This window comes from Phasianus colchicus, chromosome 18 (assembly GCF_987193195.1).
Source record: "Phasianus colchicus chromosome 18, bPhaCol1.hap1.1, whole genome shotgun sequence".
Taxonomy (NCBI): Eukaryota; Metazoa; Chordata; class Aves; order Galliformes; family Phasianidae; genus Phasianus; species Phasianus colchicus.
In genome coordinates this window covers 4,473,013-4,496,919 of record NC_143453.1, presented here as the reverse complement: position 1 = coordinate 4,496,919, position 23,907 = coordinate 4,473,013, and the positions used below count along the sequence as shown (strand labels likewise).

The window sequence follows — 23,907 nt, the reverse complement described above, 5'->3', positions numbered from 1 at the left end:
CCCAACCCCCCCACGTTCCCAACTGACCCGCCCCGCCCCGCCCCTCAGCCCGCCCTCGCGCTCGGCACGCAGCGGGACTCGCGGCGCCGCAGTAGCAGCACCACCACCAAGATGGCGGCGGCCGTAGCGCGGGGCGGCGGGGCTGCTGTGCGGCGGAGCAGGTACGGGCAGGGCGGGACGGCACTGCGCTGCTCGGTGGTGACAGGCCGGCGCCGGGGCCGGAGTTAGAGCCGGAGACGGAGCTGAGGGCGGAGTGGCAGTCGCTGACAGCCGGGAGGGGTGAGCCCTGAGCCGGGGTCGGCCGCTTCCCGGCGCCGGGCACGTTGCTTGTTGCGCCGCTGTGTGAAACGTGCAGCAGCGCGGGGCTTTTTGGTTGGTAGGACCTGGTTACGGGACGTGTGCTGTGGGGAAGGCCTGTCCTGCTGCGTTTGGGTCGGCACTGTGGTTTTACGCTCTACCTTTCAGGTTCTTAATAGTCGTGATGCTGTTTTACGAGGATAAGCGAAAGCTGTAGCTGATTATCTTTAAGTAGCGCAGTAAAACGTTGCTGTCAGTGCCCACCGCTGTCACTGCGTGGTTTCTGGACAAGAAATCTATGCATAGACTCCTTATTTCCTAAATAAAGAATCTGCTTGAAACTCGTGAGATAGCTGAAATTCATTCTTAAAAATATGAAAGAATGATAATCGTTTCCTGGAACTGAATCATCCTAGTGATGCAGTAGGCCGTAAGTTAATGAAGTAACTCTGATCTTAGCGTGCATCTGATGTTAAGAGGTGAAAGGTCACGGTGCCAAACGAAGGCCTCAGCTGTCATGTTTGCATCCTGGCACTCATTACTTTCCCAGCAACACCATCTGGCCTAAGAAATGGCAGAACTTCTTTGTGGGTTCCATAACTTTTCTACGTTTGCCATCTCCGCGTCGGCGTGCTGAGAAAGGCAGGAGATGTGAGAACCCCATTTGTGAGTGTATCTTAAAAGAGTTGTGGCTCTTAAATGGCGCCTGCATGTGTGGTAGCCTCCTGGAGGTGGAATAATGCCAGATCGTTTTGTAATGATCTCATTACAGAACTTTACCACGTTTACAAGCAGAGTTTGTTTTGATCAGCGTGGCTGGATGCCACTTTGTAATAAGCACTACCTTTGGGTGGATGTAAATACATATTAGTCATGTTGTTGCAGAAGATAATGTCAGTATTTATGCTGCTTGCCATTCCTCCAAATATAGGAATTTTGCTTTAGACATTCTTATACCTTCCCCAGTAAAATACAAGTCATTAATTGATCTTGGAGTAGTTGTTTGCGTGCTGTTGGGTCAAATCCAACATTAAACTGGAAACTGATCTAGAGAAGAGTAACTCACTGGTTTTAGTCACTTTTTTAAAAAAATAACAAATAGATTGTTGGGCTTGTAGACCAGGGTAGTGCATAAAATCAAAGATTACATTAGATAACACTGACTTGCTCTTTTAAAGGCTCAAGTTGTATTCACAGTAACCAATATATTACAACTCCAAACAGCCTGAGATAGGGTACGTGACGTTAGCAAGCACTGTACTCAAAAGAGCATCACTGTTATCATAGAGTAAAGGAACATGTATTCATGTTTTGATAAGAAAGTACAAATACATGGGGGTAAGAAAAGCAAACCAGATACATCATTAAACAATGAGGTATCTGCAGAAGCAGGTGGATTTTTTGATTTATTGGAAGAGGAGGAGGTAGGCCTGAGGAAAATGGATTCAATATGAATTTTAATGCTTTATTTTATGAATCTTGGTTCTTTGAGGGGAATTTTTCCCTCTGTGCTGCCCAGCCTCTGAATATTCTGTTTACATTTGCATCATAAAACATTTGTACTTGAGCCACTGTCTGTTGTATATTGTATTTACAGTTTCCTGACTGGCTGTAACTTCCTCATACGTGAGAACCCGTGCATTAGAACTCCAGTCCTGTGGAAGCAGCCACTCTCCAGGACGTTTTTCAGTGGTAAGTGTATCTTGTATGTAATCCAGTGTTTACAAATTCAGGATTACTCACAATTAGACAAATTATGATTGAATAGTGGTGAATATAAAGTTCTTGACACTGAAGCAAATGAACTTGGAGTTCAGATTCAGCGACCCACTCAATTTATGGAATTTCTGTAGACATAAGCTTGCAAATAGTGATTTTAAACTTGTGGTGTTTTGCAGATAAGTATATTTATCTATTTCATAAGATTGTTTTATTAGATTATTCATTGTTTCTCTCTCGTTTTTTTTTGAATGCTTAGATAGCAAATTTAAAAGCAAATGATTTACATATATATATATATACACACATATATATAGCTACAATATTTATATATATATATGTAGTTACAATAGGGACATTTTAGACAAATATTCCCTAGCCATGGTTGAAAGCTACTTCTTCCTTCTAGAAGTGCCATCTGTTCCACAGTGATTTTATGGATATGAAGGGTCTTGTAGAGAAGCAAATGTGGACAGCAGTTTAGATGCTATAATATCCAGAGCAGTGCTTGGCTAAAACTGGAATTTGGTTCATTGTCAGCTCTCAAATTAGGAATACCTGTGTTAGAACATGACAGAATACAAACATCTGCATGCCTGATTTTTTTTTTTTTCCCTCTTGACATTTGTTCAGCCTTATACTGGATCATTGCTGTGTATTTTTACCAGAAAAACTGGCTTCCTTTGTCGTTGTGACATCTGCTTCCTTATGGTCCCTTTTAATACATCTCATTTGAGAGTATTTGCTTTTTTTTTTTTTAAGCTTCTGATACTTTAACACTCATCCTGTAGACTGCAATTATCATTTCTGAAGAAACCTGTCTGACAGGGCCAGTAGAAGAGCCAAGATGATAAATTGAATGGTGGCTACATTCCCATTTCCTCTCTTTTATTTTTTCATAAGGGAAATTTATACTGGGATATTTTTCCAGATTCATTTCATTCAAAATGAGGGATTTAATGTTTCCTTATATTCCCTCACCTCAATGACTGGAGAATATTTTGTAAACCAAATATAATCAGACTGTGATCAGAGCACTTAGAGTGATGCTAGAGGAAGGAGCTCTATGTGGAAGGACGTATACAATGGAACCTATTAGTTTTTAAATTGCTCCTAAACTTCTACAGTTTTTGCAGTGATGATGATCTCTATAGCAGAATAAAGACAATTTACCACAGGTTCCTTTTCTGTAATTACCTTCCTCAGATTATGTAGCTTTCTGAGGGCTCTCCAGATGAAAAATTATTTTCCTAAAGGCAGTGCAATTCAGCAGAGTTTCATTTTAGTACAGTGTTTTAAATATATTTTCTAAGAAACACAACTTTAATGAACTGACTGTATTGAGCCAATATTTCGTGTTCTTTGCATACCTATATTGTATCAGCCTCTCTCATAAACATTTTGGCATCACTTTAATTGCTTACCATGTCCTGCAGCATCTCATGCTCTCAGCATTTCTAGCACAATGTGCAGCTAGCACAAGGTGCCAGGCCAGGAAAACTGAGCCTGTATTTTGCAGGTGGGTGTCACAAAGGCAGCGTGAAGGCATCTGCATGGATGTTGGCTGAGAGGTCTTTGTAGCAGCAGAGTCATGAAATGAGCCTGATGACAAAAATGATATCTGTTATCAACATGAAATTCAAAGGAATCATGTTAGACCATGTAACGACTGACTTAGAAAGGAGGCATCAAGCTTAGTCTCTAATGGATAATAGGAAGGAAACAGAACATACCAGGTGGGAATTTGTTGGAAGCTGTTCAGCTGTGTTATCCACTTTGGAGTGTAACTGTTATGCACTTGGGGACACCTGGGCAGGTCAGAATCCAGCAGTTTAGCAGGCCTGTAAGAAAGAAGAGGTCTAAATATAGTTTTAAATTACTATCTGTACTTGTAATTTTAATAAATTGTGAAATTGAGGTAGGATTATGTGAAATATTTAAGGCCTGCTAAAATGATACTTGCACTTGGAATAACTCTAGCTGGATAGGGCTGTGAAGAGCAAATACTGTTGTGGTTTTTGTTTTTTTCATTACCAAGTATTTGTAAGCTTGTAGTCCATGTGTTGACCTGTTGCTGAAACAATTGCATGGTCTTACAGGTCTTTTTCCTTGACAACTGAGGTGGCAATTGGTCCCATTTTGTAACAGTTTTATCTGAGTTAATTTCCTTGTCCAAATCCTTTGTCGCTTGTCATACATGAGTATTTTATTATTGAAATATATGATTCTATCCATTCCAGAGAAGGGAACTTACTTTTTCTATTCTGGTTTGCTGAAAGTAGTTGATGAGGAAGAGAAATCTCAAGTTAACTTTACCTCAAAGGAGTTCAGGCTTAGAATTAATCCAGAGCATGGAAACATACATTAAAAGTCCCCTGTCCTGGACTTGTTTCTTCTGGTTCATCTTCTGGGACAGGAACTTTCCTCTTGTTCCTGCTGCTCACCAGATAGCTGTGGCAGTGTTTGTACCACTGGAGAACATGATGTTCAGATGAAACCTCTGAACAGCACCAGCTGCCTGACCATGGTGTTGTTGCCAGAGTCAGAAAATGAACTTTGGTTTTGGAATCTGTAAACTTGTGTGAATTTCATTTATGGCTGAAAGATGTGGAATTGTATTTTTGATTATTTTGTCAGCAGATGATCTCTAGCGCAGGAAGAAAAATGTTTGCATAGGTCTATCAGTAGAAGTTCTTGAACTGGAAACAGCCTCTGGATAAAACCTGTACAGAAACCAGAAAAAGCTGTTCCCACCGAGGGCTTTCTGGTATTTACTGGCTCTGGTGAAATAACTGAGCAGCTTTGTCAACTTAGAACCAAAGATGTGGTGGGAAGGCAGTTAAAGGCTTTAGGGCTAACAAGTCTTGTTGGTCTCTGTACAGACATTTCTGTTGAAATAGTGATGCAGCTGTGTAGGCAGACCAAAGTTGAAAGGTTATAGAGTCTTTGTAGACTTAAAGTAAGTAAAATCCCTTTTCATAAACATTTCACTGCTCTAAATGATCCCTGGCCTTTTTTGAGCATTTTCTTTAGGACAGGATCATTGAATCATATAATAGAATCATAGCATGGCCTGGGTTGAAAAGGACCACAGTGATCATCTAATTCAAATCCCCTGCTATGTGCAGGGTCTCCAACCAGCAGACCAGGCTGCCCAGAGCCACATCCAGCCTGGCCTTGAATGCCTGCAGGGATGGGGCATCCACAGCCTCCTTGGGCAACCTGTTCCAGTGCCTCACCATCCTCTGAGTGAAAAACTTCCTCCTAATATCCAACCTAAACCTCCCCTGTCTCAGTTTAAAACCATTCCCCCTTGTTCCTATCTACCCTCATAAACAGCTGTTCCCCCTCCTAGGATATTTTCTAAAATCTAACTCAAACTATAGTTGCTGCCTTGTTTTGTTTTGTGTTTATTTTTCCTCCAAAAGACAAGATTTCTTCACTAAGAATAAAGCCATTTTCACATCATGATATATTTTCAGGCATATAATTCAAAATATTTTAAATCACATATTTTTGTTCATTTCTTTCCTGTGTATTTTGACAAAACAAAATATGAGTGAAAACTGCTTATATGGGGCATCTTTCTGTATCATGGGTGGAGAGCAGCTGAATGTCCCTAATTACTGTCACCTGCAATTCAAGCTCCCCAAGTTGCAGAGCAATTATGCTTTGTGTCTATGCATGCCTAGAAATAGAGCTGGTATTTACTGACATTTTTTAGTTGTCCATTTGTCCTTTCCTAGTCAAACCCTACCCCTAACGTTGATGGAACGAGATAGAGGCCATTGTTTTTGCTTCCTGCTCACCCATGTCAATGATTGTTGTGGAAATGACACCACTCACTGTCCGGGAATGAATTCCTTTGGGCAGCTTTTCTCTGTCTGGCAGTGACATCAGACTGTAATACAAGCAGGGCAGCTTGGTTGTTTCAGCTTGAACAGCTCTGAAGAGTTATGCTTACCCCCTAGAAATTGTGTCGAGTAGTGTGTCATATGCAGCATGCAAGGCTTGTGTTAGGCAAGAGGAGGTTGGTAGTTTTCAGTAAGGAACAAATGTAATACTGGATGACGTTTTTTTTCTTCTATAGCATGGGCATGAGCCTTCTGACTGAGTGAGGAGGAATAGTCTTGAGCCACGTACACAATCTGTAATATAGTTAAAAGTACACGAGTAACAAGACTTATTTTTTATAGAAATGTTAAAAAAGGAGCAACAAAAACACAAAACCAGTGGGATATTTGACCTTGGTTTTGTGAATCTAACAGCTAACAGGCTGGGGCAGTGGCAGTGGCTGCCACTTGCAGTGAGCTCTCGAGGTGTTTGTCAGATTTCTGATGAAATTTTATTCTTCCTGCACTTCATCCTTGGAAGCAGTTGTTCACAAATGTACGTCCTGCCAAATGATGATGACATTGTTGAAGGCTAATTCTAAACAAACTGAGCTTCCATTATATTGTGTATCAGAAGAACAAATACTTTTTCCAATGGCAGTGCTTTACCACAGACTATTCTCAATTTCGTTTATGAAAACAAAGAGCAAGACTGCCTTCTTTTTGCTGTTCACAGGACTGTGTTTAGCCCATGTATCAGAACGCATAAAACTATTTGAGTTAATGCTACAGTGAGCCCTGCTGTGTTCTGGTTTCAGCTCAGACAGAGGTAACAGCACACTGAGGGTTTTGTTGTTGCTGAGAGCTGGGTGTGGGACATGCCTGCTCTGTAAGTGACCTGTATTACAGCAGAAATGTGCTTAGTATTGAACCTATGCTAAAGCAGGTTGTCACATCCTTCCCTCTTCCAGTTAGGGCATTCCCAAATAGATATCTAACTGTAATGAAGATTCTGATGATTGAGAAGCATGAAGCTCTGAATGTATACATTGTTCCTCTGTGACTTGAGTTTTCCATACAGTAATGACACAGAAATCCAGAGGTGAACTTATGTGTACTGTGAAGCCTATCCCCATGGTGCTTTCAGGCAGCTCATTTTACATACTTCCTGGGAAGAATGTTGAGGGAACACAGATGAGCAGTCTGTGCTGATCAGCTGAGTTTCAGTAACTTGGTAAGCTGCAATATCTGGAGCACACAGGAGCATATATTAATACCTTCTGTATCCCACATTTCCAATGGTGTTTATGTCATCTAAGCTGACATCCCTCACTCTGCATATTGGCTGTGTTTGTTTTAACTCTATAGCTGCTCTCTGAAAGTGTCCTTTTCTCTGTTACAGACAGGAGGAAGCTTCATACTGCTCCAGTAGGACAAGCCTTCCGCCTGCGCCCCTTCCATGTTCTGGTGGCTACAGGTGGGGGATATGCAGGATACAAAAAGTATGAGGGCTACAAGTTGGAACAGCTGGAGAAGAAGGGCATAGAGTTGCCTGTGAAGCTTGCAAGTGAATGGGAGGTAAGAAACTTGTGGCAATTTTGCTTCTGCTGTTTCAGACAAAGCCCCTCTGCTTTCTTTCCAGCGAGGGAATGTGCAGTTCATTCTCTGTAGCTGATGCATTTTTGACAAACTGTTTCTGTCTTTTAAGTAACTTGTACTCTTGAGAGAGAACATAAGGTGTGCATCTGCAGCAGCTCTGAAGGATCTGTTCGCTCTGTTTAGTGCAGTGCAATTTCTTTCTTTCCCCACCTTGAATTGCACGGTGACAAATAAAGCACATGACATAATTTACAGAATTAAATAGAGAAATCAAACTAGGCAAGACTGAAATGACGTGTCATAGGATTAAAAAAACATTTAGTGCTGATTTGGTCCCAGTAGTCCTAGCTGAAGGTACAGCATGTGCAGCATCTGTAGGGTTTTTATGTTCTCACTGGCTGCTCAGTCTGCTACTTTTGACATTTTTCTGTCTTTTTTCATTCTTCCCAGTGCCTTCATGCCTTATCTACTTTACAAGAATGCTAAGACAGAATTAATATATAGTAATTATAAATCTATGTTTTCTTTATATATTACATACCCTTATGTATACATTACATGTATATCTGGAAAGCTTTTTCTTTCTTAGAAAGCACCTACGTCTATAATGGAACTTGATGACCCTGAGGGTTTTTTGCCTTTTTTTCTGGATTCCAAGGAGATTAGAAATTGTTGTGAAATGGTAGTTGGTATATCAGATTTGTGGATCAAATTCCTATTGCAGCATTGAAGTAAGAAGTATTTCTTAACTGGACATGACTGCTGTATTTCCTTCAAACTCTTAAGGATATACAGTACAGCTCAGTGAAAGAGTTGAAAGTATATGTGGTATTCTTCCAAACAGCCAGGTAAGTGCTTCAGTACTGTTTCAGAAGGCAAGGAGTTAAAAATTCTAGGATTGTAGGATTGTGTAGGAGATGCTTCAGTGTGACCTTTAGCATCTCTTTTCTTTGCATTCCTGAGCACACTGCCAGTTTGTGAGTGATCTTGGCCACGTGCCTTTAGGGGACAAGGCTGGAATGCTTAAATTCGTTTTCACTGGTGATCCAAATGAGCTATGACCCAGAAAGGCTGGATGCTGGCAGCTTAGGCTATGATAGCACCTGAGGAATTTGTCTGTAAATCTGTCTTCTGTATATTCTTTTCCTCCTGAAGTTTATTTCAAACAGATTTTATGTTTTGATTAAAAGAGAGACTGGTAAGTGTCTATGAAGTATTTATTATAAAAGGCACCATCAATTCAGTTTTGGTTCTTGGAAACAAATGCTGTTTTAATAATGTTCATATTTCTAGATATGTAAATGAGTAATTCCCTTATTAAATTTGCTTTCTTTCATTATACTAGTATGCTGAGTTTTATTATTGGTGGTTATTTGGTGAAGTTATAGATATTGCTTTTGATGAAAAAGCTCTGAAGAAATCACACTGAGGAGTTGTCCTGGTCCTTCCTGATACACTTGAGTTCTGTTGGATGCTTCTGTGGGAGGGAAAGAAAGCCTGAGAGAAGAGGAAACAGAAAAACTGTATTCAAACATTGAAAGAAATATTCTAAACAATGAAGAATTCAAGAAAAATAAGAGCTGCATTGTTGCCTTTTTATTAGAAAGCGGAGGGTCTTTTTTAGCTGAGCTCTCACTTTCCATTATTCTCTCTCTGTTTTTGCATCCCTGGAAGCACACTTAGGATTGAGGAAAAGAGAGGTATTGTTTTTAGAACAGGACTATAAGCCTTTGCATGAATAAGAAGAGCCTCAGTGCGATTTAATGGGCTTTGAAAGTGATACAGAGAGAGAAGCTGCTGCATGTGGCCTCAGTGCTGAGCCTGCTGCTGCAACACCGCATCGTGCTCATGTGCACACATACACACCGTCATCCACCTGGCACCCTGTGTGTAAGGCAGGTTCCTTTTCTTCTGATCAGAAGTCAGAAATGCAGTATTCCCATGTTATGCAAGCAGAGATCTCCATGTTGCAGAGGTACATATTGGGTATCATTACTGTTTCTTTAGCACACCTGTCATTTTCTTAGAGATATCACATCGCTAATAGCTTGAGCTGAATAACACCTCAGTGTGTCTTGTAATGTGAATACCAGCAAGGATCAGCTCTCATATACTGAGGTGGGGTAAAGCAGGGGGCTTGGAGGGAGACAGGTAGATACATTCATCAGATAGATAGAAGCTTATAGCTTCAAATCCTTGTTGTCACCGAGTATTTCTTGGCCAGGATCTCCATGCATATCTTGACATACATAAGGCATTGTGCAGCTTCTCACCAAGGTGCTGTAGGATGGCTGAATTACTCAGTGAGACCTGGGCTAGAGTGTGACCAGGTTGACTGGAACTTCTTTCTGGTAGGAGGAATTTCTTGTACCTGTCCTGTGCTTCTATAGTTTGTTCTGATGTAATGAAGTGACTTATGGTTTTGTGTAAGGATCTCCTGTTGGAATGACAGCACCAGCAAAAACAGCAAGCCTGCAGGGGAACTGAGCTGTGGTGACAATTCACATGTCAGTAACAGTCTTTTAAAATGGCTTAATGAAGTGAGGAAATGCTTGAGTACAGATTGAAGGTCTTGATTCTCAAAGGGAGGAAGAACACAGCCTTCCTAGTGATATTAGAAACTGTGCCAGGAGGTGTTTGTGTAACAGGAGATACACAGTGATATTTTGGCAGTCTGAAACAGAAAGTGCTTTTCTTGGCTCATAGCTGAGAGATGTGTTACGGTAAGAGCTGTGTAACAAGTTCAGGAAAGAGCTAATGGCGAAAAAATATACATTGGTGTGTGTATATATATATATATATTTAATCCAACCTGCTTTGCTTTTGGAAGAATGAAGCACAGTCTATGGCTGCTGGATCTCTCATTCTTCATTCGCGTTGCTGGGTTCCAGCACAGCTCCCCGGGCTGCGGTGCCGGACGGGTTCACACTGCGGGGCGCTTCTCTGCGTGCAGCACCCGGAGCCCCGCAGAAGGGATGAACCCACGAGTCCCCCATCCCGGAGGCGGCGCCGTGGCCACGTTCCGGTCCCCCGGCTCCTCCCCGCGGGGCAGGGCCGCCCCTGGCCGCTTCCTTAAGGCGCGGAGCCGCGTCCCGTGCCCGCAGGGAGCCGGGCGGCAGCCGTGAGCACCGCCGTGCTGCGCCGCCGGTATCAGGTAGGGCTGCGGGGCGCAGAGGGCGGTCCGGCGTTGGGCTCCGTCTTTCTGGAAGCTTCAGCGGCGGCGGTGCGAGGACCCGGTTCGTTCGGGATTTACCTCGGGTGGGTTCGGGTTCGGGCGGAACTGCGGGGATGGGCGTTATTGGGTGGGTCCGGCTGCTTTGGTTGCCGCAAGTTGACGCGTCGCTTTGCGAAAGTAAATGCAACTTCTTGTCCTGTGTCGGAGGAGAGAGTTTTGAGACTATGGAACATTTTGGGGGGTGGAAGGGAAGGGAGGGGTTTCTACAGGCTTACGTTTTAAAAAGTTAAACAAAACCCCCGTACCCCTGCGGCTGGCTTAAAATACCGCTCCTCCCCGCAAGCAAAACTAACTAACAAACACAGCCGAGAGGAAGGTTTCGGTGTGAAAGAGCTCGAGGAGCCGCAGGCGGGCACAGCAGCCCCGCAGCCCCGGGGCCGCCCGGCCCTTCCTGGCAGCCACGTGCCGCCGGTGCTGCCGGTTCGTAGCTGGGAGGAGCTCCGCAATGAAACGTTTGGATGCGGACGGGGCGTTTTTTAAACGGGAGTTCTGCTACCAAACGTAGAAAGTGAGAGCGGAGGCCGCGAGCTTTCCGAGGAGCGCGTTCCAAGGCCAGTGATTCATGGGTTCGAACTGAGACGTGGGTCTGAAGGACGGTTACACGTTGGTAAGGCTCCAGGCAGCAGTGAAAGGACGTTTCAGTGGGGCCGCTGGTTGGGAGGCTCATTTGAGCTGATAGAAGCCGGCAGATAACAGTTTGCTGTTGTCGTCCAAAAAGCGGATTCGTCCCCGTGTGCATGGAATCGATCATCACAGGCTTGGGGCAGGCGCTGCTTATTTGTGGCAGGGTTGCACCAGCCTGGCTGCACGGTGCTTTCCCACAAATGGGTCACACGAACAGAGCCATCCTCCTGTACAGCACTTACACACAATTACAGTTAGCAGTGTTCCACTCCAATTGGTCTGTAGTTTTCATGCAATTACAACAGTGCTGATGCTGCTTCCATTACTATGCCTGATCACAGGAGGGGTCTTCGCCCAGGCAGGGCTCTTCTTGACCTGTGGGTGTGAATCTTAGCATTACATTGAAGGTAGTTCAGCCAAGGATACACAAACCTGGGGTTTTCTTCCCAAGTTGTGTCACCAACTGTCCTCATTAATGTTCACCCTAAGGCATTCTGGCTCTGGGGAGTCCCTGGTTAAGTATTTATTCTACTGATACCTAATACAATGCTAGCTCAGTTTGATTAGAATTAGCCTTCAGCACTGTTAGATAATACTTCTCTAGGGATTTATACTACTTCTTTTATTTACTTAAATTGGATTCTGGATGGGATCAGACAAGCAGGAGGGTTTGGTACAGATCTCTACACTCCTACAAACCAACAGTAGTAAGATTCTTGTCTGAGCTAACAGTGTGGGGCTGGTGGCACTGCCTGGATCCCAACAAGAACAGCCATTTGGAAATTTCCTCAGTGGGTTCCTCCATCAGTTCTTGTTCCTTTCCCTGTGGAATCATGGAATGCTTTGAGTTGAAAGGGACAGAATGGCCAGGGTTGGAAGGGACCTCAAGGATCATGAATCTCCAACCCCCCTGCCACATGCAGGGCCACCAACCTCCTCATTTAATGCTAGACCAGGCTGCCCAGGGCCCCATCCAACCTGGCCTTGAACACCTCCCTGGGGCATCCACAACCTCAAACAATGGAGGGAAACCCAGGGTGGATTTTTGGTTTTAGCTGTGAATTGCTTGTGGGGCAGCTGGAGGAATGGCAGCTTGCCATGTATGACAGCACTTAAGCAGACTCAGGTATTTGCATCTTGGTGAATGTAATGAGGTCAGTAGAACAGAACTTAAGAAAAACACAGGTTGTTATGCTCATCTGAACTGATTCTTTTGAGTTAGTGGAGGAAAAAGGCTCATAATGCCAATAACTGGCTGTTCCTGGAGAGGAATCTCTCTCAGACCACACTTTAAAAAAATTTAAACTGAAGGGTGTGATATTCCCCATTGCATTGGGCAGTGGAACATTTCAGCATCCATTCATTTTCAGGGAGCAGATGAGCTTGCTCCATTGCAGGAGCATTGTGCTCGGGCTTGCACAGTCTGGAATACAATTCCTTGAAAACATCTGGGATATGAAACTGAGCTTCTGTTGAAAGAGCTCATGTCTGGACCTCCCTAATCCCTGAGGAGCTACATGTAGGTAGAGAGGCTGCTGAGAAGTGGAGGGAGGGTGCCAGCCTGGCCTGGGGCAGCCACGAATGTGCTTGCTGCAAATAAACTGCTTGACAGTGTTATGGAGATGCATGCTCAGTACCAGAGTGGTTTTCATTTACTCTGAAGTGCCTTTGGAAATGGTGTTGTCAATTTCACATTTTTTGATTTAAAATCCTTTTTTTTTTTTTTTAAATGTTGGCAAGTTAGCAGAAATAACTCTCCTGTGCTCCTTGTTCCTTTTCTTTGAATTTTGGTTGGATTTGGGGTACTTTTTTTTCTTTTTTGTGCAGTTAACATTCAGCTTGTACAACAATAAGCTCAGGGTTTGGAACTTCCTGTGACACAGGATGTCATGTCACCATTTTCTTCTTGAAAAAAATTATCATCATGCAGGCACTCCAGGGGTGTTTCTAAGGAATATCCGAAATATTTGGAGTCGAGGGCCAATAATAATACATGATTCTTTTTGGAATATTTTCCTTTTGAGGCCATAGCAGGAAGTCTTCAGCTAGTTCTAGATTTTCATGCTGGCCCTCCCCCTTCTCCTGGCTTATCTCAAATGAAATGCAGCCCTTTCCCTTACCTCAGCACCAGTGCTCTTTTTATCTAATCTACAAGACACACAGCTTTCATGAGATATATGTTTAACCCAGACTATCACAGAAAAAGTAAGAGAAATGCATAATCACTGTACTGTTAGTGCCTAAACTATTCTGGGTACTTGGTTTAATTCTGAGGTGAGACGTATCTAGTGTGCTTCCCCTTTCAGTTTCAATCTGCCTAACAACCCAAATCGAGACAACATGGGAGGCAGGAAATCTTTGAGGGTTTGAGATGTGGTCTGCAGGGCCAGAGAGGGAAACTTCTCTATTTGCTCATAATTCAGAGATAGAAATATTGCAGCCTTTTGTCACCAAAATAAACAAAAAAGCATTACTAACAGTCAGCCAAGAAAAAAACAACTTCCTTTACCCATGTTTTGTATTTCAGTTCTGCTGGACATAAACTTGTAGCAGTGTTGAGAGCCACATAAAAGATACATTAACACCTTTATAATTCATTCACAGGCTGGCCCTAAAGCTGGCTTATTTCAGTAAGTATTTGGGAATTTGTAGAAGTGTCCTTTACCTGCTGCCTGGGCATCTTCTGAGATAGAAAGGGATTCCAGGGGATGGATGTTGGCATCTGGCAAGAGTTTGTGAAAGGGAAAGGTCTTCCTTTCCTCTCCTTCTTCTCAAGATGGTCTTTAGGAACAGGGAGGGATTTTTGGTGCCAGGTAGTCCAGAACTGCGTTAGCTGCAGCTGCTGCACTGCAGAATTGAAGCTGGGAATTATCTCCTCCTCTTCTCCGCCCCACTCCTCCTCCCAGCCTCATATTCAGGCCGCTGCTGAGGCTAGCAGCACAAGGCTGGTGGGCTGCTCTGACGGAGCCTCGGCGCCCAGCAGCCTGGGACTGCAGCGTGTTCCTTGGAGAACTGAGCTTCCATGGCGGCCAGGACGAGGGAGAAGCAAGGACTGCTTCTATGGAGAGCTCGTTTTTATCTTGTGCAGAGTCATCTTTGTAGCGGGATGTTGAAATGTGACACGGTGCCTGTTTGTTTGCAATAGCTGCAACCCTCGTAGCAGAAATTCAAGTGGGAAACAGAGGGGGAATCCAGAGACAAACCAGCAGGAGAATTAGAAACCGTGACGTCGCCTCCTCCCTCCTGTGCCGGAGCAAGCAAAGAAAGGAGAGGTAGAGGAAAAAAGACTGAGCCTTGCATCCAGCCGTCACCCTGACAATGTGTCAGTCAAACGCCCTGCAAGGACCAGATCTGCACACAGGGAAATGGTGAGATGCTGTAAAGCTTTATCTAACCCTCCACCCTCTTGCTACAACCTCCACAAAGTTAAAATTCATGTCCGGAGGCTGCGTTCAGGGAACGGCGGCAGCAGCAGCTGTGCCGGGGACCCGCACCCACAGCTGGACAGCCCGGGCCCGGCTGGCTCTGCCGGCGGGACACCAAATAGGAGAGCTCGTTTCAGGTACTGTGTGGTGTTTTCTGCTTTGCAAGAATGGTGTCTGAAGGGAGAAACGAGGGAGGGAGGATGGGAGGGTTTCTGGGCAGGAGGAGCGACAGCCATCTGCAAAGCTTTTGTTTGGCCTAATTACTATAAAGCTCCTTATGCGTTGAATTGTCAGAGAAGGGCATGCTGTTATATGACAAGGGGAACGAAGAGGGTTTCTTTCTCCCGTTTTCCATCACGAGGAGAAGAGGAAGATTAGCCAGGGACAGCTCTGAAACCAGGCCAAGCAGAGGGGAGCCCCAGGGCTCCGGAGTGCGCTGCCAGGATGCAGCTCGGATGGGATTGGTCCGCCAGCAACTGCAGTGATGGGGGGAGCGCGGCAGGGGAGCGGGACCCCAGGGAGCAGGACCCTGGCATGATGCTGAGAGCCTGGCACCCATCCTTCTGGCCTCAAGCAGACTGCAGGCTGGCAGGTGATGAGTGGGAGGAAGGACATGGAGTGCCCCCTCCTATTCCCATGTTGAGTCAGTCCCACCTCCCGCTGAGAAAGCAGCTTTATGCCTGCTGAGACAGCACTTCATCTCCTTAGGTGTTGGCTGCTATCTTGTTTTCCTTGCTTTGTGATGCACAAATAATTCTCTGAGTTTTTATGTGTTTATTTTTTTGGGAGGAAAGTTGTATTCGCTGCAGAGAGGATCAGTGAGCCAAAAGCACCATCTTGCATCCCAAAGTGGTGACAGATGTCACCTGGCTATGTGATATTTTAATTCTGACCCACATTTTGAAAATAACAGGTTGGCAGGAAAATTTTCTTTTTAGATTCCCAGCTTCTTTCCACCCTGAAAAGAAATAGTTCATACTTCATATCATATAGTCAGGTGTAAAGGAGATGTGTTCAGAGCAGCCAGAGCGTACCCTTCCAGTCTATGCACACGTAGCTGCATCCTGGTTGCAGGCATTCTGACTGCAGCAGAGTGGAAAGTACACTCCTGGCTAGGGTTTAAGGCAGTGCCCAGAAGAGTTGAATATTTTGCCCTCAGGTAGGCAGACTTCCATTTGATAACGTGACCTGGGCAGTGTCAGAAATGGCTTAGTCAAAATCTTCTTCATGAGCAAAGCCAAAGAATAAATGGGGACCCAAGGGATCTTTCATCCTCCTACCACAAGGGTTTGAATTGAGGTACACAGTGCCCTCTGCTAGTTAGAGGAGCAGCTTTTCCCTTGGAGAGTTGCACATTCAAATTCTGCCTACAGCCATATATGCTGAGGTTGCTTTCAGTCAGAAAATCCACTTTATTAAAAGTCATCAGTGCAGTCGGTTATGAGGCAAAGGAGTGATTAAGCTATAGAGACTGGGTTATCAGTCAGTATCAGCTTTGTTCCACGTGTTCTCTGTTCAGCACCAAGGGTACCCAGTTAATATTTAAGACCTGGAAAGATGTCTTCTGGAGTCAGTTATTTGAGCATTGTATTTACTAACTCAGCAGTGCCACTCTGTTGTTTCTCATACGCTTGTTCCCCCAAGGCAATTAACAACCAGCAGGTCTGTGAGTTTGACTCTGGTCCCATTTAAGACACCATTTAGTCTTAAAGATTCCTTCAACACATGAGCACTATGGGAGACCTCTGTTTCTTAGATTGCAAGGATTTCTTTAATTAGTTTCTGCTCATTGTTTCCTCATTGCTGCTCCTCCATACAGTGGTGGGATTGATGTCCCAGAATCACAGGGTTCTGGCTTTCTATCTTGGCTGTCATAGAGATGGAACGGTCAGGTGCAGCGTTTTCTGGGGGTGTAATTTTCTGATATTTGGAAGAAGGATCTTTGCTCTCTGTTGTTTGCATTGTAAACTATCGTGTTATGTTGTTACTCGGATGAAGAGTATTTTACTGGTCCTCTATTTTGGGAAGAACTTGCCAAAATAAAGGAGTAAGGACTTGCAGAATGGATCTTTAAGTAAAGATGAGTAGGAATAAATCATCCCCAGCTACCAGAAAGCTGGCGGTTCTGATACTGAGATGGCTGACCCTCTGATGTTGTGTATGTAATCTTTCAGGTTGCAATTTCCCCAGCTGGCCCTGAGGCGGAGGTTGGGCCAGCTAAGCTGTATGTCTAGGCCTGCTCTGAAACTCCGTTCTTGGCCTCTGACTATTCTCTATTACCTTCTGCCTTTCGGTGCTCTTAAGCCCTTGACCAGAGTGGGATGGAGGCCTGTGAGCAGGGTAAGTGTGAGCAGGTCTCTTGTGCTTCGTGTCTGTTAGCTGTGTGGTGCTGAAGGGAGCTGGCAGCAGCTGGGTGGAAGGGTCCTTAATATTAGAACAGGCTGAGCATCACTAGCATGAAAGCAGAGAGATTAAACTCATCCCTTTAATTTTACTGTTTAGAACTGCCGTGACTAATTGCTTCACAGATAAGTCATTTTTCAGTAGCAGAGAATTTATTTGTCCTCTAATGGCTTGCCCACAAAAATTAACAGAAACTTCTGAATTAATTCAGTCGTCTCAAAGTACGAGGGCAAGGATAAGGCAGAGCACATTGCTCGTCCAGTTCCCTTTCCTGGCCACTGAAATGGTCTCCTGCTTTTTTGTATAGAGAGAGTTTGTTTTTCAATTTTTCTTTTTTTTGAATACTTCTAGTTCAGCCCTTCCAAATAATACACTAATGCAGATCTCTGCTCTGACACCGATGAGAGGAGTCTGCAGGCAGCCCTGCATGGAGGTATTCTCTACATCTGTAATGCAGTTGCAGAATGCATCCACGTTAATGTTTTGATTGAAAGCTGTAACAGAATTGCAGTTCTTAGATTTCCTTTGAATAGCAAACAGCTATTGAAACCAAACGGTTTCATTCCTCCAACTGGAAAACCAGATCTTTTGAAAAAGAAAGGCTATAGGAAATATCAGTGGCAATTTCTGTGACTTTACAGTTGCACCTGTATGCTCTCAGTGCTGGTGGGAAACTGAGCAAAATTGATTTTAGAAATTAACACTGTATAAGGCATGTCAGAATGGCAAAGCGTTTTTTTCTTCATTACTAAAGCTAGAGCACTGTTGATTTGGAAGATTTTATTTGAAGCAAGATTAAGTTGGTCGTTTATTGCTGAAATGTCACTGTTTTCATGTGCAGAATGGTGATTTCCAAGTCAAGTCCTATTTCACTGTGTTTGATAGGATGGACAAGCTCTCAGGCAGCGTGCGCTCGTTTGTGTTTATTGCCATACTGTGCAGGTATTCACCTGGTAGTGAATATAACTGAGAACAAACGATGAGTCTTGCTAAGGAAAAAAAACAAAAAACAATTTAAAAATAACTAAAAAAATCTTGGGAGTGAAATATAGCTGAGTTACACTGTTTGAAACATTGCTCCAGGTTCAGCAGGTAACTACTTCTTGTACAAAACTGGTCTCAGAGGGCTCATTTGCTGTGCTGCCTCCTACATGGTCACACATACACACGTTTTCTGGCTGATGGTGGGTTACACAGATCTCAGAAGCTGGAGTTACCAACAGGGGTATGCTGTCATCTGCCCTGCTACATCAGTAGTATACTTCTTACCAACATTGTTTCATTTGGTTTGCCTTGCTATTAAAATGCATGCTTTGGTGTAAGCCCAAAGGTAAACATATTTCTACAGAAATACAGGCATTTTTGCAGTTATCAATTTCTTTGTTGTGGGAGAAGGAGTAAGGCTGGCATCAGCTTATACCAGTTTGGGTGCACTGACGTGGGTATATTTTTTCATCTGTATGCATATCAGAGATACTGGAATGTAGAAAATACTGTCATTACAAGGTGCATTATTTTTCTGTCAGTTTCCATTTGGTTGTTCACAAAGAGTAATAAATTGTTAATGTAAGCCCTTCTGAGAAGTATTCCACTACCATGTGTGAAATACCTTTTCCTGTAAGCCTCACACAGGGCAGCTTCCAGTAACTTGAATCTGAAGCTTTAGCCTGAAAGGGAGTAGAGGATCTGGCTTCAGTATGAGCTTATAGTAAGTTTCATCCTATCCCTTGTTTGCTGTCATCAGAATGGAAGGAGTGAGGAGAACAGTGTTTAATTTTTCTCTGCTTAAAGGCTAATTCATTTGTGCCAACGGAGTTGTTGGCATGAACAGCTTGATTCTTTTTGTTTTCTTTATGGGAAGGACTGAATGACGTGATGTAATTAATTCTTCCTTCAGGTTGCTCTGTACAAGTCGGTACCAACTCGACTGCTGTCACGAGCCTGGGGTCGTCTGAACCAGGTGGAGCTGCCCACATGGCTCCGGAAGCCTGTTTATAGCCTGTATATCTGGACGTTTGGTGTGAACATGAAGGAGGCAGCTGTTGAAGATCTGCATCACTATAGAAACCTCAGCGAATTCTTTCGCAGGAAGCTGAAACCACAAGCACGGCCAGTTTGCTGTGTGCACAGTGTGGTAAGTGAAGGGAAATGCAAATGTCCCCCTGCCAAAAACTTGTCTGCTCTCTGTGGTGGATGGAAGGGTGAGGAAAGCATAAATTCCCACTGCATTTCCTTTTCTTTTTTTTTTTTTTTTCATCTGTGCTGTAGATTAGTCCCTCTGATGGAAAGATCCTTAACTTTGGACAAGTAAAGAACTGTGAAGTGGAGCAAGTAAAAGGGGTTACTTATTCTCTGGAGTCTTTCCTGGGACCTCGTATCAGCACGGAAGACTTGCGTTTTAGTGAGGGTAAGTTCTGACCCTCACACCTGTTGTGCTTTGCCCATTCTAAGTGTCCACAGACATCACATTTCCAGGAAAAAAAGCAGTTCTGTGATATTTGTTATATTTTTGGGGATAAACGCGTCACTGTTGTAGTTCTTCTTTCACATCAGTGGTTTGCATTATCTAACACATTCTGATTCTCCCACTTTCATTGGTTGGTTCCATTTTCTGTGGTTATATTAATAACTACAATTACTCCAAGGCCTGCCATGATAACAGTGCTGTAGCATTCCTGCTGACAGATCATGTGCCTGAGCACCTGGTTAGCAAAGATTGCTGCACCCTAATGCATTTTGTGCACAAGCACTGTACCTCTACTGATATGTGCTGTCACCACTTCTGCACCTTGAGCACCATCTTCATGGCCTTCAGTTTTGATAAGAGCAGCATATTTTGTTGAATTGGAGAGGGGACTGGAGAGACCAAGTTCTGCTAACAGCAGTCTTATTTTCAACATGATCTCAACAAGGAACTTCATAAACCTAAGACCTCTTCACAAATTCTGTTACTTCAAATGGTACTTTAGGAAAACAGCCTGGTCTCAGTGGATTTCAGTTTTGGAGTTCACGTTCCCTAATCAGAGCAGCAGAAACTGATGAATTTCCAAAATGTTTAAAACGGTAAAGGATCTAATCTCATTTTGTACAGGGAAAAGAATACATTGAAATACTGAATTCTTGGGCCTATTTCTAGTCTTATCAACACATGCAGATTGCATTCAGTCCATTATTTCTAATACAAGCTGCTCAACTATGGTAGATGATGGCATGAAGAGTACCTTTAACTCCTTTCTTTCTATGCAGTCCCACCTGGCAACTCATTTCAGCAACAGCTAGTCACAAAGGAAGGAAATGAGCTCTACCACTGTGTAATCTACCTTGCACCAGGGGATTATCACTGCTTCCACTCGCCCACTGACTGGAGAGTGTCACACCGCCGTCATTTTCCAGGTAGGTTTCTTCGAGAAAATTAATGCAGAGGGGCTGTGGATGGGAGCACTGCTACAGGCCACTGCTGGATGAAATGTGCCAGTGGAGCAGTTGTACATGTTAGATAATGGGAGCATGGTGCTTTGTCACCCATGGTTATGAATTCTAAGGTGGTATAGTTTACCAGAATTAATCCCATGTGAATGGTAAAAGCAGTAATATTGCATTCAGGCTTTCCTAATTCTTGGAAATAATTGTTGACCTAGGCTGATCCTATTGTCTCCCAGGAAAGAAAAACAAAACATCAATTTGCATACGAAGTATAGTTCTGCAAGTCAGAGCAAACAGTAGCTTAAAATCTCTTCCTGTATTTGGCGAAAAAGATACAGCCAAACAGTGACTCAGCCAGAGCTGGCTTCAGATGGTTTTGTCCTCCTCTTTGCAGACCATCATGCTCTAGGTCAGCAAAAAAAAGAGTTTATTTCTTGGTCCTCAATCCTGAAGTCTTGGATTTGATTTCAAATACTCTTAGGGAAGATAAAGACCTGCCACAAAGTTTGAGAAATCTGTCAAATGCCAGATTTAAGTTATGTTATGAAGTTAAACTCCAAAGCAAAGGCGTTTAATAAAATTTAACTATCAGATTCAACGTAGTGAAGTACATGCACTTACATCCAGACAGCACTACATACTGTTATGAGACTTATAGTTGAGCTTGAGTATTTTCTCACTATTGCAGGCTCTTTGATGTCTGTGAATCCTGGAGTTGCTCGCTGGATCAAGGAATTATTCTGCCACAATGAACGGGTTGTCCTTACAGGAGACTGGAAACATGGATTTTTCTCTTTAACAGCTGTAGGAGCAACAAACGTGGGCTCTATCCGCATCTACTTTGACCAGGTGAGTAAGATTACTGACAGGCAGCTTTCTGGTTTTGATTGTTGAGGTTTGTAAAGCATAATGGAAGAACAATAAAAAATCAAAATCCTATTAGCCTGAAATTAAGATGTTTCACTCTGTTGATGTTCTGCACTGACTCATTTATAGGGAGCAACCTGCACTGTAGACTTTTTTTTCTTTTAATATTCCTGTTGCATTTTTGAATTGTAAGGTCCTGCATTGAAAATGCCTTGATACCCAAAGGCTACAGCTATAGTGATAGAGTACTGAAACTCTCAAGTAACAGTCTCTTCCCTCTCTTTACAGGATTTGCATACCAACAGTCCACGTTACTCAAAAGGTTCTTACAATGACTTCAGCTTCATATCCAACAACAACAAGGAGGGAATCCCCATGAGGAAGGGAGAACATTTAGGGGAATTTAACTTGGGCTCAACTATTGTACTAATCTTTGAGGCACCCAAGGACTTCAAATTCCAACTTAAAGCTGGACAGAAAATCCGTTTTGGAGAAGCACTGGGCTCTCTCTAAAGACTAACACAGCAAGAAGGCTTTAGATACAAAGGGACTCTTCATACATTGTGGAGTGTTTCACTTGACAAGCATGTATCACTCAGCAGGACCTGGGTGAGGAAAACAGATGTCTTTGCTGTGTTCACCTTTAGAGTATTTGGCCTATATTTACATATTGCTGCTGAAACGCAGAAAGAGAAGAACAAACATACATGTATCAGGTACAGTTGCCTTTAAAGATACTGGAAACCATGGAGGTTTCTGTCCTACCCTGTGCCTGTAGTCTTTTATGTTCTCCCCCTCAGTGTGCCACAGGATAACTATGTTCATAAGCTTATAAATCCCTTTTAAGCCTTCCTAGACTGCAGGTCCAATGGGTAAGGGTGGAAGCAGAGATTAGCTGTATTTAAAGGGATGTTGACAAGTTGAGTCAGACCTTGTACCTTAGCTATGAAGTATCTTTTTCAGACCTTGAATAACAGATGTGTTCTCATCTTTATTCTAAAACACTCCTCTGAAGTTCTTACATAAAATGCACAGAGAGCCAGAAAGTTCAATGGACAAGTATGGCTTCACACTCCAAACTAAGCAAAATGCACAGAGTGTATCTGTACAGTAAGTTACACATCCAATCTATTTTCCAATGTTAGACAACTTTTAATTATTTTACTTATGTCCCTTTAGAAATGGACTTTGCACTGTATTTTAAAGCTAAAAACACTGTGTCTACATTCCATATGATGAAACTGGTCATCTTGGGATTTTATTTTTTTAAATATTAGGAAACAGATCCATATGTCCATTTTCTACTCCATGGTTTTATTTTGCTATTCCAGGCCTTAAGGACTTTGTATAAGAGAGAGTTCACTTCTTGAATTAAGGGTGGAAGACAGATGTTTCTTTTGTGATTCTATGTATCTTCATTGTTGCTTTGTCATTAAATTCTTGAAGAATTAGTTCCTCTATTTACAGAGCAGTTTCAGATACTTCAGGACCAAATTTTATTGCATGGAGTGAAATGCCCTATGCACTGACAGTGTATTAATATGGCAGATTATTGAAGCAATCTTTGGCCTCCCAGCTGCCAGCCTGGCTGTCCTACAGTGGATGGGCACCTATATCATTTTAGCTGAAACATAAAAAGCCACACCTGCTCTGATTTCTGCCTTCATACTTAATGATAAGAATGGGCTGGGGCCTGAATGCTTTACACTGAAGCTTCATCTTAAAGTGAAACTAAAGAGCCTTGTTGTAACTTCATGTCAATAAGAGTCAATGATGCCCTGGATCTGTTGAGTACGGCACCAAAAGCCCTAACAGAAACTGTGCCAAACTGGAGAAATTCCATTTTAAAGCAATATATTGGTTGGTTTTAGAGTTTAAATTCTTCTAAGTCCAGACACTCAAACATTTAGAACTGTCTTTGCTGTCCGGAGCTTGCTGGAGTGGACATGCTTACAAAACCTGCCTTTTTGATCTCCAAAAATTTCTGATATTACTTTCTTGCTTGAGCCTTGGGTGTTTTTTTCTGCTACTTCAAGGAGCTAGTAGGCTTTGACCAGCTGTGTTTTCCTTAAGAAATACTTACCTTTTTGTATGCACTGCAGAAAATAGAATATAATTTTATTGTACATGTCCAGTTTGCCAAGTCCTGTATGCTTAGCTTGTCATCAGGAAAGAAGGGATGGTAAAATGTGTGTAGTGATGTAGTTCAGCTGTGACTCAGAGATGATGGTGGCTGTTCAGGTGACAAGCAGGAGAAAATTCATTTGGCTCTGAGAGTCAGTGTTTCCTCACTTTACATGGGGAGGAGTTTGAAAGCTTGAAGTGGCTCTCAGCCACCTATCATGTTAAGGTTCTTGGCATTAGCAAGTTTACTCCTGCAGCAGTGTATTACCACAGACAGGTTCTAGAAACATGCACTTTTTTAAATCACTGAAAGAAAGAAATACTAAAGCAAACATCAGCCCCAGGGGCTACAGCTGTG

General features: G+C 43.1%; 2 protein-coding genes across 9 annotated transcripts in view; one reads left to right on the top strand and one right to left on the bottom strand.

Annotated features, from left to right (window-relative positions):
• Positions 1-53: 53 nt before the first annotated feature.
• PISD (phosphatidylserine decarboxylase) lies at positions 54-23,200 on the top strand. Of its 6 annotated transcripts, XM_031592281.2 has the most exons (9): positions 10,577-10,706; positions 14,453-14,675; positions 14,753-14,869; positions 16,907-17,072; positions 19,033-19,269; positions 19,404-19,542; positions 20,382-20,528; positions 21,247-21,407; positions 21,714-23,200. In XM_031592281.2, exons 2-9 carry the CDS (start codon positions 14,626-14,628, stop codon positions 21,936-21,938), a joined length of 1,242 nt encoding a protein of 413 aa, XP_031448141.1. In that variant the 5' UTR covers positions 10,577-10,706; positions 14,453-14,625; the 3' UTR covers positions 21,939-23,200. The 6 variants fall into 6 exon arrangements, with proteins under 6 accessions (XP_031448142.1, XP_031448141.1, XP_031448140.1 ...); XM_031592282.2 differs by lacking the exons at positions 10,577-10,706; positions 14,453-14,675; positions 14,753-14,869; positions 16,907-17,072 and adding exons at positions 54-161; positions 1,895-1,989; positions 7,252-7,427; XM_031592280.2 differs by having other exon boundaries at positions 10,577-10,684; positions 14,453-14,869.
• Positions 11,117-23,907, bottom strand: part of SFI1 (SFI1 centrin binding protein) — a 40,618-nt gene continuing 27,827 nt past the window's right edge. The window contains exon 31 of one of the 3 annotated variants that reach the window (XR_016458681.1): positions 11,117-11,682. The gene's annotated coding sequence lies outside the window, so the exon portion shown is untranslated. Of the gene's footprint in view, positions 11,683-17,065; positions 18,125-21,350; positions 21,436-23,907 lie in introns of those variants that run through there. The other 2 variants (XR_016458680.1, XR_016458682.1) reach the window with 2 other exon arrangements.

Bases quoted from the DNA above. Each gene is read 5' to 3' on its own strand.
- PISD (XM_031592280.2), top strand. From the start codon at position 14,673: ATGGTGAGATGCTGTAAAGCTTTATCTAACCCTCCACCCTCTTGCTAC. The intron at 19,270-19,403 runs GTAAGTGAAGGG...TCTGTGCTGTAG, and splicing joins TTTGCTGTGTGCACAGTGTG to ATTAGTCCCTCTGATGGAAA. The intron at 20,529-21,246 runs GTAGGTTTCTTC...TCACTATTGCAG, and splicing joins ACACCGCCGTCATTTTCCAG to GCTCTTTGATGTCTGTGAAT.